General features: G+C 33.3%; 1 protein-coding gene across 1 annotated transcript in view; it reads left to right on the top strand.

Annotated features, from left to right (window-relative positions):
- CCDC91 (coiled-coil domain containing 91) overlaps positions 1 to 19711 on the top strand; it is a gene marked incomplete at both ends in the record, with an annotated part of 61070 nt that overhangs the window by 28643 nt on the left and 12716 nt on the right. Inside the window, 2 exons of the mRNA XM_029083757.1 lie at positions 4596 to 4673; positions 15867 to 15974. Of these exons, the coding sequence (XP_028939590.1) occupies positions 4596 to 4673; positions 15867 to 15974 (186 nt within the window). The remainder of the gene's footprint in view (positions 1 to 4595; positions 4674 to 15866; positions 15975 to 19711) is intronic.

Consider the following 19711-nt stretch of genomic DNA (forward strand, 5'->3'; position numbering starts at 1 on the left):
AATGTCCTCACTGCTGTATTAGGAAGTTGCTCATGAAAGTTTGTTCATTACCTCACTTCGTTATTCATTTCAAAGTCTTCTGTTGTTGTATACTCCAGGTAGCAATGATATTTACTTGCATAAAATGAATGATAATAACTCCTTGGTTCCTATGGTGAGCTTGAGTTTGTGCATACTGCGTATTCTTTTGGTTATATAGAGAAATCTGAAGTCTTTCTTTCCTTCCTGTAAAAATGTTTGTTCTTATCTTTAGGTTCTCAGCTATATCCTTCGCTGATGATATAACTAAGGAGAAAATCTCTGCTTTGCTGTAGACCTGGAGGCAATCCTGAGTCTTATTTTTGGAGAGCTCACATTCTTATTTCACATGAACAGAAACAATAGCCAATCTTATATACAATAGCACACTCTAGTGTGTATATTAATTAACCATTATCGGCTGATTCACATAATGTTTACCTTGGGTTTTTCGGTGATTTATTTTCTGTTGTATTCAGTAGCACTATTTTTTCTCTATACTTGGGTGAATTGGAGGAAATGTATATCTTTAAATGAGAAGTTACCAGTTTCTTAACAGAATCATTGATACTAAATGTTACTTATTATTTTTTAAAATGATACTTTGGAAAAAAAAAACAAACTCATTTTTGTGGAGAGGAAAATGCTGAGGTGATGGAAGAATTGAGTCTAAAATGAGGAGTCTTAATGATTTAATTGTATACGGCAAAGCTGTAAGATGGATTTGAAATTGCTCTTCTACTTTAGATGTTTACAGGGAATTTCAGTTTGCTTTTTTGCACTGGGACAGAAATTAGAAGGAAAGAGTACATAATTTTCTAAGATGTTGGCTCAGATTTGCAGCTAATTCTGAAGATACCACAGCCTTACAGAGGATAAGCAGACAGCAACAACTCCGATAACTGGCTTGCATGTTATATATAGTAATTTAAGACTTAACAGGTTTGACTGAAACATTTGTACAGTTAAAACCTGAGTGCTTCATGTTAACTTAACATTTTATTGGCCTGTTTTTCCTGACCTTTTTTTTAAAGAGGGTTTATGAAAAAGTAAAGTAAAATGTGAAAAAGCTTATAATATCAGTTGACTCCAAAATACAGGATTTTATTTCATGTTTCATATTTGATTATATATGGAAGTGGTCAAAAATTTGGGATCGTTTCCTAAATTTATTTTATTTCTGTTATAATTTTTTCCCCACCTATAGATGTGATCTCGTAGTGCTTCTTTGCAGTACTGGCTTTTGCTCTATATGTATATTACTGCTCTGATCTTTTTAATGTTATAAATTGTAATTATTGATAGCCTAATAAAAAAGGAGGAAGAATTAAATTAAATTTCTTTTACTCTGATCACAAGAGGAAAATCAGTGAAGAACAAAATATTTGTGGAGAAAATGTCATAAATTCAATAGGTATGATATAAGTTAATTTCTTCAGTTATTTTTAAAACTTTGGGGTTTTTTGGTGTTAGTTATGCCAGCTATAGCAATAGGATTGTGAAGTTATTGTGGTGCTTACTGTTGTGGACTGATTATTATTAAAAGATACTTTGATATGTAGCCATTTGCTTCCTTTTCAGGTGGCTGTGTTTGTTGGCCCTAATTGCAATTTCAAGTCTCCTTTTTTGATGCTGGTTTTTATATGTGTTAGGAGCACTGATACTAAATATTTTTTCTAACTTTTGATAATGAGAAGAATTGCAGTTGCTTTGAATTAGAGGAGAAGAAAGTGAGACAGCAGGTTCCTTTTCTTCCATTCTTGTAAATGTTTTCATTTATTGCTGTTACAATATGTGTGACGTTCAGGCATGCCAGAGTGGAAGGATAGTAGGGAATCTGTGCATAGTCTGTGGGTGGCATGCACTTTTCCCCAACATTTCAAGACAGTCTGCCTCGTAAAAACGTTAGTAGAAAAATATATCAACTTAAGGGTAAGTAAATATAATGAAATAAAATAAGTTTGAGGTCTTTATTCCTTCTTCTTCCCCCATCAGATCTCACAAATCCTCTTACCGTGGGTCTTACGTAGTACTCTGTTAAGAGGTGTTACCCTTATGCTTCCCAGTATGCGCAAACATGTGCTCTGCATTTCTGTCAAGATGTTGGATGTTAACAAAGAACTCTTTTTAAACTGTTTATACTAACAGTGGTTCACTTAAACTGAAATGATTTAGGAAGCAATTCAGCTAAAAGATCTAAAAGAAGTGCTAATGCAATTGGCAGGCTGTGACAAGCAATGGGGTGGCGGGCGGTCAGTAACCTTTCCTGCTGTCACAGCTGCTTCAGAAGGCTTCTCTGCCCAGCGGTGTCCTTGGGAATCACACCTCTTGGAGCTCACCAGGCATTTAGATGCATCTACCTCTACAGTGGTTTGATTCACAGGAGCCTAACAAAAGATAAGGAGAGTCTGGAGTCACTTGGATTTTAGATTGTAAGAAAACTTTCTAAGTGGAATGGAATCCCATTTTCTTATCTTTATAATTCAAATTTTATTTGATATATTTCTGAAGGCCCATACATTTGGTAGCATTAAAGCATGTATTCTTATTCATAAATTGTTTGCAATGGCATGCTTCCTCACATAAGAGTCACAAAATGTAAAAAAAATGAAATATTGATAACGACTGAACAATGAAATGCATGTTACTTTCATACTGTGTCCACACAGAATTCCTCAAGCTCTCTGGAATGATTGTCAAGATTTTGATCACCAAATAAAATAAAACCCTCTGTCTTCCAAGTTAATGTTCAATTATTGTCAGCATTCTGATGTGAAGATTCTGTCTATCACAAGGCACAAGGGAATGGAGTGAAAGTCTTCTAAAGATGATTTTACTTAAATTTCAAACTTCTCAACTCAATTTTGATTCTTTTCTTAAAAGTATTCATTAATTAAACAAAGGGAACAACACTGTTCTTTAAAAACCTCTCTGAAGTCATGCAAACCATGCAGGAAAATTCTACAAGAGCCAGAAAACACAGAATTATTCCCTCTGATAGGAAATCTGAATATTATATTTTACCATTTAGAACTTTTCATAGACCTTCCTTTTTCTTTTTTTGCAAGCAGAGTAATAATTTGAAGAGTAGTTATGTCAATTCATTAAACTCATTTTCCTATGGAAAGTATACATTTTATTGAGGATTTGTGAAGAACTGACATGAGCATTGTTCATCAACTGAGTATGCTGCTGTTCTTGAAATGTTTATGTTCATAGCCAAATCATGAAACTCAGGAATTTTGATGTATCTTCATTGTTAGACAGTAAATCAATGCATACACTTCCAACGTGTGTGACTTTAGATCTTCTCCTTATTGCATATTACAAGGACCAAGCACACATTCCTTTAAGTATCTGTAAGATTTTGACACAGTATTTTACAGACTTTTAGGGAAAAGGCCAGCCATCCTCAAAGAAATTGAAGTGCACCCTTACAAGTTAGAAGAAATAAATTTGCAGGCCTGCTCTCTTAGCTGAAAAATATTGCAGATAGAAACAGAAAAAAGGTTCTGTAGTGTTCATCAGACTGGATGAAGACCTTACTTGGAGGGAGCATTGCAATGCGACCTTAAAATTTTCATCTGTGTGCTTGTAATAATGCCCTTTTATTCTCTCTTGTAGAAATTGATTACTAGGCCTGACCAAAAACAAAACTAATGCCTTACTATTAGTTCTTTACTAATGACTCTTTTCCTTTACTTTAGGAAGAATTGTAATAAAATGAGTACTCTAAAATGTGTTGAATGGAATCTTCATGTTGGTAGTTATACCATCAAGTTGATCTTGATGCTTCAACTTGTGTTATCAGTTTGATTTTAGCATTTGACTTTGAACAAGTCACTAGTTCTGAAAAACTTGAGAGATTTATTGTAAGAGGACAAACTGCTTTTTTTTGCTTTGTATGTTGATTTGCCTAGTAATGCTAGTGAGAGGCAGTCTGCTTGTACACTGTAATATGTTCCTTCCTTGGTAAACACAAATATGTCTCATTGTTGTGTTCAAGGTAGTTCTGACAGATCTTAGATGGAAATCTTACCATTTTAACTCTTCTCATTTAAAGGCTTTTCTCAACACAGGATGCTTCCTCTTCAATTTTGGTTTTGTTGGCTTATTTTATTTTATTTTTTTCCAGCTAGAATAATTAATGACCATAAACTTCCTCTTTCTGTATAATTTTTTTTTTCATATTTGTGAATCCAGGGTAAGGTACTATAGTAATTATTTTTTTCTAATTTTTCCCCCCATGTTCACTTTTTACAGGGAACATACTTATTAATAATTTTTGAAGTCCTGGAATTAAGCACTGGATCATATTTTTCCCCCTTATACCAATTCTATAGTTCTGTACTGTAAAAATATTTCTAGCTGAGCACTTTTTTTTTTTTTTTTTTACATATATAACATCTCAGTTTAACTATTTTGTGATATCAGTGGTACCTATGCATCACAATGTGATTAAACTGAGGTACGCAGATATTGTACATTGTTATCTGATGTAGTAGTTTATTTACACTTCATATTTAAAATTGTTGTCAGGTGCCTATGTTGTATATAATCTTTCTGTTTTTCTTCAGGAAAAGCATAAACAGGAGTTAGAAGACATGAGAAAATCTGGACATGAAGCTTTGAGTATTATTGTTGAAGAATTCACGGTAAATGAGTTGCCAAGATAAAACAATTTCCAAATGATATTATTGTAATAGTATATAATAAGTATACCCTACAGTCTTCTCTAGTACTGCTTGTTCTGGTTGTTCAACCTCTTTCACTTTAAGACTCTCTTTTCTATTGCTTCCAGTTTAGAATGTTTGACCTGAAATTTTGCATGACATGTTTTCTCACTCTTCATTTTGAGCAACTTCACATAAAATAGATTAGCCATTTTCAGTAATGAAACTTAAAACCAGAACAAACCAAAAATGCTTAGTCAATTGTGGTAAACTTTAGGTTTGATTATTTATCACATATCAATATTTTGGACCTCCGCAGTCTCAACAAACTGCACTTGAAGGAGAGCGGCATTACAGAGCAATTCAGTAGGTTTCTATCTACACAGCACTAAAAGAAGGAGTTACGGATGAAATAGGGCTGAATCTGTGATTCTTGTCTCCTGTTGTTCCCAGTTCCTCTCACCTGGTAAAATGAAAGAAGTGAATGATACCAGGGCATATAAATCTGTGTCTCTTGTACTGTTCTGACAACTTTCTAGTAAGAAATGCACAGAGGAAAAAACTGAATCAAGCTAGAAAGGAGTAGGCAATGCTAATAATTCTGGTTAGGCTTAAAGAGGTAAAGTAGATCTGTCATGGTGAAAAAAACAACTGATAATGGGAAATGGAGAAGCAGGCTGGTTTTGAGAATGAGAAAGGAAACGTGAGGCCTGGTAGGCATCTGTGAGCTGGGAACAGAAATCAGACAATGTAGTTAGTGAAGGGGAAATTAAAATTGTAGGCATGATCTGGCATAGAGAGCAAGAAGGCCCAACTTCAGAATGGTTTAAACTTGCTGGAAGCAGGGATGGCAGAGATGGAAGGGGGTGAGATAAGAAATGTCACAGCATTGTCTTGTAACAATCCATGTGGCAGTGCGAGTGCTTAGGGGCCACTTTTGGTAAACAAAGCTGACACTGAGGGGTGAACTGAATGCTGGGCTAAGGTGCCCCATGCTTATGCTCACTTGATTAGTGCTGGTGCAAGTGTGTATAAGGAATTGTCTCATGTTGCATCTTTGCAAACTGCTTTGTACAGCTGCTTATGGAGGTAGGAATGTCCAGTCTATTGTTCATTAAATCTTTTTATGTTTAAGCACAAACATGTTTAATTTGCATCAAGGAGGACAAAAATTCTCCAACATTAGTTAGGGTTGTAATGGAACTGGCAGGGTAAAAAGGATAGGATTGAGACTGAGTCTTGTGATTCAGGTAATAAGCTGAAACCTGTGGCCAAGAAGCCTGCAATACTTTGTTAGGGAGTGTAGGAAAGTTTGTTTTCAGCAAATATCCAAAACTTGCTTGCAATGTATGTTTCTTTCTGGTGGTGTCAGGATCTACAGCTCAAGAAGAGTCATCTGTGCTAGATTCCAAGTCTGCTGCAAAATTTGGGATCATAATGTTATGCAATTTTTTTTAATTATTTTTTTATTTTTGATTAGGTTCTATGGGGCTTGTAGACTCTGTTCCTCACATGTAAGGCAGGCCTTCCAAGAGTGAGAGAGCACCACTCTGTAGGGGACTTGATGCTTTTAGGACTCTCTGCTTGAAGGCAGCCTATGTCATAGGCTGCAGAAAAGTATTAAGTAATTCTAGTCATCATATGTGTTTGCAACAACTCATAGTAAGAAAACCTTTCAATAATCCTGGTAATAACTGTTACTAGTGTTCTAGCTAATACTGAAATTGGATGATCTGTAGAAATATGTCTGTCTCCATCAATAAAACTTATACTAGTTTCATTTAAAAGGAACTTACCAGAAAAAAGTTTCAAAACTTTCAATTCCTGAGAAAAGTTAAGCGTGGCCACTGATGATGTCCCATTTCTCTGTACCTCCCTCGTTTCACTTCTGGAGAAGAATTATTGTGTTTCTTTTCCCTTACTTCTTTGAGGACTACTTTGCAATAAACGTTCTCAAATGGGAATTTTATTTAGACTGTCATACTTTGGATGGGCCACTGAACATGTTAGATATCAGTATTTTTCATTTTTGTTTTGTGCTAGATGTGTATAATATATCTGTCTGTTTCTATATGAACTTATATTTGAAAAAAAACAGTGAGCTATTGGTAATTGCTGTGCTTATGTTTCCTCCTCTTTATTTCAGAAAATATAAACAAGTTGTGAAATGCAGCAATTTTATAGTATTGAATGAAAGTTCTGCATGTTTTCTAGATATAATTTTTTACCATTTTAATGCCTTTGTGTGAGCTAAAAGAGAGTTTTGCATGGATTATATTGTCCCTTTCAAGGAATAATTCCTTCATGTATAGCTGGGTTAAGGAATATACTCATGTGCCATATTGATTTTGAAAACTACTTTACCAGTTATCAGCAACTGGGAAGATCTGATACACTATCTGGAAAATAATATTTATGTTTATCAGTTTCTATGTTTTGGCACAAAAGATTAGGGGATTTAACTGAATATTGTGTTTCTAAGTAATATTTATATTTAGCATATTATTTCTCATACACTGTTTATACTCAAGTTATATAAAAACATGATTTAATACCAGGGAACCATGGCATGAATATACTTCATACAAGTCTTCCTGTTGCCTCGAGTGGTTAGTTGCCATATTTTGGTTAATGAGATCACAGTACTCTGAGGAGGAACAACATCAGATATGCCAGCCTCCAAATAAAATACTGCAACTAGCCTTGTCTGGAAACGTGCAGCAAGCTACTATTCAAGGTAGCAGGAAAAATCCAAAAATTTTATAGTTTTAAAAAAAATATATATTTTTTGGTTGTTTGTTTATAGCTCAAATACCTTTTTAGTAACCCTTTAACATGTACTTTTAAAAAAAAAAAAAAGGAATAACAGTGAATCATCAGAGAATACAGTGAAAGCAAAACTGTTCTGTAGTTTTGCTTGAGAAAATAATCTCACAGATTCTTTTAAAATGTTGGTTCATGGTTAATATTTCAACATGGAAGAGTTAAGATTTTTTTTTTCATAAGTAAATGAGTCAAATGTGGTTTTGTAATTATAAAAGTAATATTTTACATTTTGGGGACTACTGATGTCTTTAGGAATTTATTATATTTATCAGACATGTTGGCAGTTAGTAGCTGGATAAACAGATAAGGAGTTCTACATACAGCGTTTGTTTAAGAATGTAAAGTAAATCTGAATATTCCTTTTATTGAACTACAGAATTGTGGAATTTACTGACTTTTTAAATTCACTTATGATTAGCCACGCTTAATCTTGTGCTGAAATATGTCTTCTTTAGGATTTAAGACTGTGTTACACTTATGCATATGATTTATATGCAGAGGTGATTTCCATTTTCAGTAGATTTTGTAAGTACTATCTATTTAATCCCCAAATTACGTTGAGTGTAGAAATTCACCTAAGCAAGTCTACTGAATTGTTTAAAAGGCATAGGAAGGAAATTTTTTCTTACAATTTATACAGTCTTATTTTTGCATTCCTTGGGGTTTTAATAAAACAAATTGATGCAGATTACTCCAATCAAGTGCTTGTTCATGGCCCAAATTAGATTCTCTTGTAGTAAGGACTGTTGAAATGATGACTAATGCTCTCTGATACCAGCCAATTATAATTTTGTAATGCCACTCCAAGCAGAGCTGTACCATGAGTAAATGTAATACCCAACATTGATTGTTTAAGGAAGGCTGAGTGAAAATATGAACCATTCATCATTAGCCCCAGAAAATATTCCCTGGAATCCCTGAAAACTAAAATCCTCTAAATCAGATATTGAAACTCTGGGTTTAACAATGATGGAAAGAGTTGACTACTTGCCTTTTCTGTATTCCGACATAGATAAGTCTTCCTACCAGTAGCTTTGTGAAAGTGCATTTCTTTTGGAGTAAAAAGGAAAAGACAGTTGCCTTTTTTTTTTTTTTTTTTCCACTTCTGCCTACAAGATTGCCAAGTTAGTAACCAAAAGCTCACATTTTTCTTATGTTTAGAGCTAATTATTACACTGCAGCAGACTTGTATCTTTCTATGCTTGAAAATGAGTTGCACTTTCTGATAATCGCTCTGCTGTATTTTGGGGAATTATTTGTTGTAAAGGGGACAATATTTCTCCACGTTGATCTTTCATTACTACGTTATCCTTAGGCAGACCAGGCACTCAAGTTTAAGACGAAACCCTCTCAATTCCTACCCTTGTTATGACTGGTCCTTTTTAATATGGCAACAGTGTTGAAAATGGAGCTTAAGAAGTCAAATACTGAATGATCTAATTTCAAGGACCTGAATATACCAAAGCCCATAGAGTTATTGCAGTTGTCTTTGGAATATTAGCTTGCCAAATGTGCTGGGAAAGCCATTAACAGAGACCATTAGACACTTTGTAGCACAAAGCCTCAGAAACCTTGGCCATTGTTAAGCATCTCACATTCTTATCTTCCTTTCAACAAATAAACCATCTACAACACAGTCACAAAATTTGTATTAAAAAACATGGGAAAACAAATTAAAAATGAACTTGGTGTTCTGTGTAGGCCAAGTTTCCCATTCTCATGTTTACCTAATTTTGTTTAATTTCTGTCTTTCATGTCATTATTTTTTTAAACTTTTAGCCCTGGTAATTAACTACAGTAAAGAAAAGAAAATGTAGATCTTGGAAATTATGCTTGTAGCATCATGTCACATTTTAAGATATTTACCACAAACAACATGAGGATTTTTCCTCTGCTTGTTTAATCAAGCTTTTGTTCTGAAATTGTCATAGTTCTGTAAACAGATGAGTTAAGGTTTTAAATGTTTTGTTTCTATTTCTCACCACATAAAATATCATCTAATGTGAACTTTAAAGAATATGAGGTTACAGGCAGGCGTATTTATTTACTTATTTTATGCAATTATTAGTCTTCTAAAAGACAGCTTGCATGAATCAGATGTGTGTTTCCTTTTATGGAAATTAACTTCAAGATGCTAAGTCATTTCCAACGCTTTCTACAGTGAGAGTTTTGCCTATCAGTTTTCAGTGTTAGGTGACTGAGTTTTTTCAGCTTTTCAGAACTTAAAAACAGATTTGCAAAATATGTGGAGGTTATCAGAATGTCCTTCAGAAATATTTGTGTCAATAATAAACCTCTGAACTGAAAGGTTACCCTCCAATAATAATAAGTTCATCTAGAATCAGGATTTTTTGATATTTTTTGTTTTTATTTTTATTTTTTTAGACCTAGTTTATCCCTGGTGAGGAGGGAAAACTCTTGAAATGTGGCCAGTTCTCAGCTCTTTAAAACACCAGCTTAGCTTATTGAGTTTGCAAGATCACATACTGGCTCAGAAAGGTCTGACACATGAATAAAAGGAAAAATTCAAAAGTTGTTGCAAGGGCTTGTATTTCACTTCCAACTTCTATACTTGTCCACGTGTGAGTTGCACGAGAATTCAAGTGAATATAATACAATATTGGTTTTTGTCATGAAGAGCTGATGGCTAGAAAAGGAGCAATTCCTTGTAATTTTTGCAGTTTAGGAGTACTCATGTACAACAATAATGCTACTATAAAAGTCTTTCTACAGAATTCTATTAAAAGCAAGGTAAAATCAAGTCTCAATCTTCTGAAGATCTGACTATGAAAAATATTTTATTATTGATTAAAGTGTCTTGATGTTTCAAAAGTAATTGTAAAAATTACAAGATACCTCTCCCTTTTTAGTAAGGATGACTTTTTATATGTTATTCTGACTACAGAACAAAAAATACAGTCTTAAATATAATAATTGTAAGGTTTGATTAAGAGTGAGTTTGTGGTTTGTTTCTGGCAGGAGTCTGGGAGAAGTGTTTTGTGGAAAATAAGTAATTTAAAGTCACATGCCAGTAAAACGGATTTATCTAGATAAACTGAGCATAGTATTTGAACTTGAGTTGTTGATCATTACTGGTACATCAAAAGCAGTTGAAAATTAAACTAAAGTTGTTATACCATTTTACAGGAACCACATTGCCCTATTCTTGTATTTGATTCTAGTGTGTTTTACATTATGTCTTTGAAACACCTGACTAAAATTCAGTTCACACTGTAAACAGGACAGTAGTTAGTGAAACCATGAAGGTTCTTCATAACCTGATGCACATCAGAATGTGTTGACCTTTTGTAGAGAATAACTTATGAGAAGAATTTTCCACAGGAAATACTTTTTGACTTGATATGTAAAATTTCATAGCACAAGCTCTGTTTAAAGCTTTAGTAGCATGCTATGACTAGGAATGGAAACAATTAGGAAATTCTACTCAACATTTTCTTTTATTTAATTTAGAACGTACTTCATTGTAAATTGCAAGTTGACTCTGACCTAAGCAGTAGTTTAATTGCTTTCATTTTGGTTAATATTCACTTGTATAAAAAAACCCCTTTATTGCACCTAGATGGACATGTTTCATTTTCACTTAAAGGGAGGCTCACCTGAAAATAGCCTGATCATGAAAATATGCCATATCTTGGGCTGAAGTGGATAAGTAGGATTCTGTTGAAAAATACATTCTAAAATGTAATAACTGAGTTATAACACTACCAGTCATATAATACATTTAATTGAGTTAGTGTACCTTCTCCAAGGGTCAGGAAAGAATTTTGATTGTCCCCTCTGCTCTGTTTTATTATTCAACTATTAGTTATGTATATTTTACCCTTAAATAAAGTAGTAGAATTAATTAGTGGTGGAGACAGGATGCTGAATTAGATGAATCATTGTCTGGTGCTATGAAGCACAGAAATTCTTATATACTGTTGCTGAAGTTAATGCTACTGTTTAATATAGTTCATATGTTTGAAGTAGTATGGTAACTTTACTTTTCAATAGGTAACTTTATTTTTAAAGATGATTTATGGCCATCCTGACTCAGCAATTTTGCAGTAAAGATGATGTTTGATGTATTGGCTTGTATTTACTTACTTAAGCAAGTTAATGATGCTTGAGCAGGAGAAAGAAGTCAGGGAATATTCTTTTGGATTGACTAAGGGTTTTGATGAGGTAACATTATAGACCATAATGCAGCAGCCTATGCATCATGATGCATTTTTCATACTGATGTTTCGTGTGAGTTTGTTTAACATTTCAAACAATGCTGCACATCTGAGAAGTCTGTTTTTTGCATGAATTGGACTTGCTTTTATATTGTTTTTCAGAAGAGATGGGAGGGGATAATAAACTCTGCTCTGTTCTTCTTCTTGCTTTTTTTTTCTGACTAGTTTTTTCCACCTATAAAAGAGGGAATTGAGAGAAAGAGGTTTGGCAATTTGTTACTGTTGGGGAATTTGAGATTAATTTGGGCGTAACAGTCTATATTTTGACTATATAATTCAAGGATTCTCATAAATTCTAGGTTTTGGCCATACAATAGATCCTGTTCTGGGCAAACAGCTGTGGTATCTATTGCTAGTAGAATCAAGACAGTATGCATTAGGGCTGGGCAAATAAGTTTGCATTAAAAATGGGCAGGAGTGGCTGTGCTATGGTTTTGGCAAAATCTTAATCATTGCACTTTTGCCTTTCCAAGGATGAGGACAAATTATAGAAAGCATCTAGTACTCTATATGCAGCACAACCTATAGAAATACAGGATAAAATTTTGTGATCATTTGTATTTTGTGATCTTTAAACTTTTCTTCTCAGATTGGGTACAGTACAGTTTTTGCCATCTCTAATCTATATACAGTGATGCAGTTCTCTAGTGTTCCACAGTACATGTAGCATGCTGTCAATTACATTCCAGGACTACTTAATTCTCTAACCATTGCTAATGCATAATAATTAAGGTATCTATTCCCTTAAGGATACCCCAAGGTGATTGTGGATAAAGTTCTTATTATGATGTTTGGATGTAGTTTCACTTCAGGGTCTTCCAAAATTATTCCAATGTATGAAACTTAAAGCTTACATTAGCTCTTTATCTGAGCTCACACAGGGGTTTGGATTAATTCACTTAGCTGAGTTTTATTCTGTTTTGGTAAAATTCCAGTTTATAGAATTAAGATGGATTCACTTTTAATCTTTTTGCAAACTAATTTAAAAATGTTTTGCACTGTCACTTAAATGTGAGAAGGTTTTGGTAATGGTTTGAGGAAATTATAATTTCTGTGATTTGTATAACTCATCATATATAAAACTGAAATTGATATGGAGACTCTTCAGAGAACTTGTTCTTAAGGGGTTCTTAACTTGTTCTCCTTGTTCTGTCAGAAGCCACCAGACATTTTTGATTAGTGAAGGAAAAGTAGGATCAATTCTCAGATAGCTGTTTTGGATTAGGAGAAAGATGAGAAAGAAGGGAAGAAACAGGATTTCTTAAATGGTTTTGAAGGTTTCTGATAGTTAAGCTTGAGAAGACTTGGTTTGCTGTCGTCATCCTACAAGTCCTGTTACTTGGAGCATTCATTTGGAGCAGCCACACTTTTTTTTTTATTTTTTATTTTTTTTAATTAATAATTTTTAATTTTAATTAATGTAGTTTAAGTAGTTGATTATCTTGAAATCTGCAAAAGCTTTGGATGAATATCATGCATCTCTGCTGTATTTACCCTATCAAGAAACTGTAAATGATGGCTGTGAACTCATTTTTTTTAACTCTATTTTGTTTGTTTATTTGTTTTTGTCTTTTTTTACAATCTTGGAAAGATATTGTTTTATGACATCTTTATGTTCATATTTACTTTTTATAGTCAGCTGGAGCCAGGCAGATATAGTATAGATGTAGTGAACATAGTAGTGTCCTAGGCAACAGCTGCATGTTAGATTAGAATTAAAGGAAATTATCAAATCTGTCTTTTATTTTATTTTAAAAATTGTCTTATTTTTGATAATTTATTAAATATTGGACATTATTTCAATGATAAATTAAGAATAATTTAAAGGGCAAGATATATTTGTCTAGTCATGCCAATTCTCTTAGAGTTTTCTGTTCATATTTCAGAACAGTAGACTTTCTGTTTTATAAAAGTGTCTTATCTGACAATAATGACAGTTATCAGCCGTGAGCACAAAAATTTTCTCGTAAGAATAAAATTATTCTACACTTTAAAATAAATTAGAGCTCAGCATTCTGTTTTGATTGTAAGCATATCTTAAAACCATAAAATTCTGAGAAACTTCAGATTCCTCTTAAAAAGGGAAATCTTATACTAAGGAGTTATTGCTATTTCAGGGTATTATGTGACATACCTCATCTTGACTTGAAAAAATTTGGGCCTTGGCATAAATAATTCATTCTGTATTTTAGAGGCCTGTTTGAGTGGTTGATCTTCTGCTACTCTCTATAGAAAATAAAAGTTTTTGTCTGGACATGTTTTTATGGCACAATATGGAAGGTATCTCTGAAGTGCTATGCCACATAGGGGGATTTTTCTCTGTCTCCTTACTCGGCTATTAGTGGAATAGTCAACTACAAGATCAATTTTGTAGTACTATTTAAACTCTATTAGTAGCATGTGTGATAGAAAAGGAACATTTAATAGGAATTTAACAGTTGCCAGTTAAATTTGCGCAGTAAAATGCATAAAGTGATTCAACCCTTGGTGTGAACAAGAAGCTACCTAAGAAATGGCATTGCAGCTTAATGACCATTCTGTTACTCTCTTCCCTAAGATCAGAACTTGATTTTTTTTTTCTTTTGTGCCCATTATATAAAACAATTTTTTGTCACGATAGTTTAGGCAAAAAAAACCCCATACTCCAAAGTACAGACTTAATTTTTGCCAGTGATTTGTGGCAATTCTAGTTTACACACGTTAGGATTTAGCACATAAAGTTTCATGCACAGAAGTTATGCTTCTTTGAGAGTTATTTAGTTGAAAAGAAATTGGCTTTTATGAAAGAAAACTTATGGCTAACAAAATCCCCTGCAAACACTAGGAAATGTATGCTTACACTTTGATTAAAGTATACATGAAGAACCATTTTTTACTTTTTCAATCTTTCTGAAGTTGTGCTGAAAGCTACTCTATACTATAGCATTGCTGAAGAACATAGATTTTGGCATAAGAGTCTAATTAGCAGAAAATTTGGAAAGGTAGTTCAGAAATTATCAGAAGAGTTTTTTTGAATACATTTTTGTTCTTTTTAAGTATTCAAAATTGTATTTAATGTGTGTTTTGTTCCATGAAGTAAATATATCTCTAAAATAAAGATTGTTTGAAAGACAGAATTTTTTTTCTTTGTCTGCATTTGGGCCAAAGGTCTGTTTTCTATAAAACTTATGTCTGTTTTAACTTACACAGTTATTTCAACTACTTGACTATACTGATTACTAGTTAAAAATAGTTTGCTACATTGCATATAAATAGCCCAAGGAATATTTGGAAAGTGACATAAATATTTTATAAAATTAGGAAAAAAGACTTGCATAGCATGAGTTAAGTAAATCCTGCATTAAAATACCATCATTGCTTAAGGAAGCTTGAGTGTAATTCTTGAAATAGTAATTTGGTTTTTAACATATCTTAATTGTTTTTATTTCTCTTTTTGCGTTCAGATCCTAGAAATACTGTAGAGTTCAGTCAAGTGCATGTGAATACACATGAGTGCATGTGCACATGCACACACACAAACCACTCCCAATGTTACCAACTTTTTCTTACTGTCTTGGTACTTTGACTTTCCACACTCTGACTTCCACTGCTTCACATTTGAGTGTGAACATCCTGGGGGGGCATTCTTTTATGTTTTAAATTACTCAGAATTTCCATCTGCTTTTACTTGACTTGTGGTTGTGAAGATCATGCTTGGCCCATGGGATCTTACACTGTGCCGAGAGGATGTGGAGTTTTGTCAGCCAGGGAAATATGTCTGGCTTTTTTTTTTTTCTTCTATTTTTTTTTTTCCCCTTCAGCAGCTTTCATATGCTTCTCTTCTTGTGTGGTCCTAGTAAACTGAGTATATTTAACAGAAATACTCTCCCTCTCTATCTTCTGTGTGCTACTCTCTTGAGCAGACTGTGTATAAGAAATCGGAGATCCAAAAAAATTTTAGTCCTGACTGAAAACAAGGTAGTGTTACATAGAAAGATACTTTAAAAGTTGCACATTCCAAATTTATAACAGCATTCCACATTCTGGTTTTACACAAGTATTAGTAGATCTGCAGTTACCAAAAACATCCTAGTTATATCTTTGTTGAATATTCTGTGCTTTCTTTTTGCAGGCACTGCTGCAATCTACAGTTCAACAGCAAGAAGCAGCTACTGAAAAACAGTATATACTAGCAATTGAAAAACACTCTCACAAATGTGAAGAACTTCTTAATGCTCAGGTATGGATGTGCACATACAAAAATCCTCATGATTTTCTTTTAGTATCAACTCTTTTCTGTTTGGAAAAATATTATCATATATGATCACCAAAGAAAATAATCTTTCACCAGCTTAAAGGTAAATACAAGTATTTAAAAATGCAAAATAGATAATGACTTAATCTGTTGGGATCAAAGGTGTTTTGTAACATTTAAACCTTCTTAGAACAGATTCAAGAAGAGTGTAGCGCTAAGAAGTCTCAGAGCAACTTAATACTCCTTTAAAAGCTGCCATTTTCTGTAGTCTTGGAGAAAACATGCAATTATTTTTAATTTGTGTAGTTAAATGCAGGATTTAATTGTATGAGATTTTCACAAAATTTTGGTCTAAATTTTTTGTTGCTTAGATGGTAGATACAAACATCTGTTGTCCAAATTTTCTTATTTCATAGAAATATTACATAAAAAATAAAAAACTAGCTATGAGGAAATACATAATATTATGAAATATATATATGAAAATAGGCCTATACTGGCTTATTTAACATGACTTGAAAAAAAGCACACTGCATAGCAAGTATTTGGAATCACATCAATTACTGATGAGTACCTGAGCAGTGTAAACATGGTTTGTTATTGAAAATATCTTGGTCTGTGTTAAGTACAGCTCTTAAATCAATACAATTATGAACATTAGTATATAAGTTTAAAAAACCCCCACCTAATTTGCTAATAGCCTCATGAAATTGTTTACATTGCAATTAACTGTATCAACAGTTACCTTTTAAGTAGTTAGCAACAAATCTACTGAAAATACAAAAGTTCATGGTTTGTTTATTTAATTTTCTTGGGGTATATTAAACTTAAATACATCAAAAGTCCACTTGAAGTACTCCACCATTTCCAACAGTGTTTTATGACCATTTCACTGTTCTGACCATATCAAATAACACAGTGCAAACATGTATGAAATATAAATGCATCTGTATAAACAGTATGAATGAGAGATATAACAGTTTGGAAAAATCAGTTCCATCAGTAATGAGGAGATTATTGCACAGAACTAGAATTATTTAATGCTTACCATAAACCTCTGCCTAAAAAGCAAGTAAAAATGAAATTTAAGAAAATGCTTTGTGTTTCTGAAATGAACAAATTTCTTGATATCATTTTCTGAATGTTAAGAAGGAGTGAATCTCATGAAATCTGGAAGAATTATAGGAAGATTTTTTCAGGGTGTACTTACAGATTGAGCAAAAATATTGCTTCTGTGATCCGTTACATTTACATTGCAAACCAAAAGGTGGGGACAGAAATGTGAAAACATGTTCAAGAGATTGATTTACCTGGGGACAACCCAGCAATGTAAGGGACCTGTTCTTGGTCAAAGGACAGGAGAATACTTACAACATAATACAGTGCCCAGTTCACATCATGTCTATATTTAACAAAATTTAACACTCACTTTGGATCCCAGAAAAGGTTTGCATTTTGTTCACAAATTCCAAGTCATTTCTCATTCAACTTAATCAGGGTTTACCACCTTTAATTGTAGTATAAAACTGGGATTTTTTGAAGCCTAATCAAGTAGACAAGTGTGAATGTTTATGATAGTACCACCAGCTTTAATAAAATAGGATTTACACTGGTAAATTTTGTTAATTCATAAGTCTTTGTTGGAAGAGATCTGAGAAGGGTATAGTATATTTTTATTCTTTTTTAATACATCAATTCTTAACTGTATGCTTTGGTGTTTGTTTTAACATTTGCTTTTGTTCAAATGGTTTTGTTCTGTGCTAACAGTTAAGATTGCTGAAATGTTTACTAATGATTATACATCAAGTTGATTAATATTCTGTTAGGGAATTGTATGTGCATATCCACCTTTACATGGAGTGTTTATGAGTATCTGTATCACTGTAAAGAATTTTTTTTTTTTTTGGTGCAGCAGTACTCACAGAGTATGTTCTGTATACAAACATAGCTTTTTTTGTTTGTTTCCTTTTAATATTCTTGCCTTAAAATCAGTATTTTGCCTTCAAACTTTTAAGCCCACATGAAATTTTGTCAACCCACATAATTTTTTGTCCTCCTTTGCCATTTCTTCTAAATTTTCTGTTGTTTTACTTCCAGTTCCACAAAGTATTATCTCATGTAATAACTCCTTCCTCATGCTTTCTCCTAATCCCATTTTCCCCCTAAATTCCCTTACCCCTCCCTCCCAGAAGTGTTTCTTTGGGAAGAAGGAAAGGCTGTTTTTCTCTGCTTCTCTTTAACGTATCATTAGAGTTTAAGTTTCTGATTTTTATTTTATCAGGGTGTTGTGCCTGTGATGGAAATGCATGTTAGAAGCCTGTCTAGAGAGATACCATGTCGCTGATATGGTCAGCATACAAGGCTGTATCTTTCAGCATAGGGAAAGATGTGAAAGTCCTAGTTCTATAGTTCTGTTTCAGTTTCCTGGTGGACAAATTTCTGTAATTCATCTTTAATTGTTACATATGAGGTTTTGCAGCATACTGGCTAGCTATAGGTAACATCATTATCATAATCTGCAGGAGGGAACCATCAGCCCATCAGCACAAATTGTCTTCTTTTCACTGTACTCTTCTACTAGATCTGGCTCCATAAGTCTGCAATTTAGGACACTGCTAAAATTCCAGAAACTTCTCCAAAGTAAAATTCTGAGCCATTTTCTATTCTAACCTTTCTAACAGATGCCTTCTCCACTGATCCTAAAGTAAGAAAGCTTTGGTCTATATTCTAGTTTAGTGTCATCTGCTTGAAGTTCAGAATACTCTCTGACATACTAATACTGAACCGCCAAGAATTTCTACATCTACCCTTGTCTTAGTCCATTAATGTCGCTTGTCTTGAATATCCAATTTCAAATGTCCCCTAGGTCTTGAGCTTATGGGTCCCCTTCCACCTTTCCTGGAATACATTGACAGGACCAGTTCCCTCAAAGAAATTGATGATCACTGTAATGGATGTTTCCTGGGGAATAATTTAAGGCTGCTGGTTTTTGGTTTTGTTTGTTTGGGTTTGTTTTGGGGTTTTTTTTGTGGGTTTTTTTGTTTTTGTGTTTGTTTGTTTTTTTTCCCAAGGAAATACACTCATATCAACATTTCAAAAAGCAAACCTGGCATTCTTGTGGCATATAGTGAATATTTAGGAAAGCAATGCGTGTCACTTGTACATTTCTAGCATTCAAGGATATCAGAGAAAATGTCATTGTAAAACATGTCAGTTTATTACAAGTTGGAAAATCACTAATTTCATCCTTATCTTTTTCTGAGACACAAACATATTTGATGTTGACCCCTGGAAATGAACACCAACTTTGATCTTGTGATTTAACTCATGTGCTGTAATGAAAGTACTTACAAAAAAACATGACCCGCAAACTTTTGAATAGAAATTTTTAATACTCAGAAATTATAGGCACATATAACAGCAAGTTATTAAAAGTGCTTCAGTATAGTCAAGTATTGGTCAGTGCTAGAAGTGAGATACCACATGGGGTAGAACAATATGTGTCTTGTAAAGTCTGAATATTAAAAACAAAAACAGATCCCAAATCCAAACCAGTAGAATTTATCTCTCTGTGAGATTATGGACAAATTTAAATCATGGTTCTACCTTCTTTAGTAAGTGCTAGCAATCTTTTATGAAAAATGAGGCATGGAAAAGGTTTACAGGCTATGCATAGTTAGATTTTTAGTGTGAAATACCAGCAATTTATATATATATATATA

This window comes from Antrostomus carolinensis, unplaced genomic scaffold (genome assembly GCF_000700745.2).
Source record: "Antrostomus carolinensis isolate BGI_N321 unplaced genomic scaffold, ASM70074v2 scaffold5942, whole genome shotgun sequence".
In the NCBI taxonomy this organism is placed as follows: domain Eukaryota; kingdom Metazoa; phylum Chordata; class Aves; order Caprimulgiformes; family Caprimulgidae; genus Antrostomus; species Antrostomus carolinensis.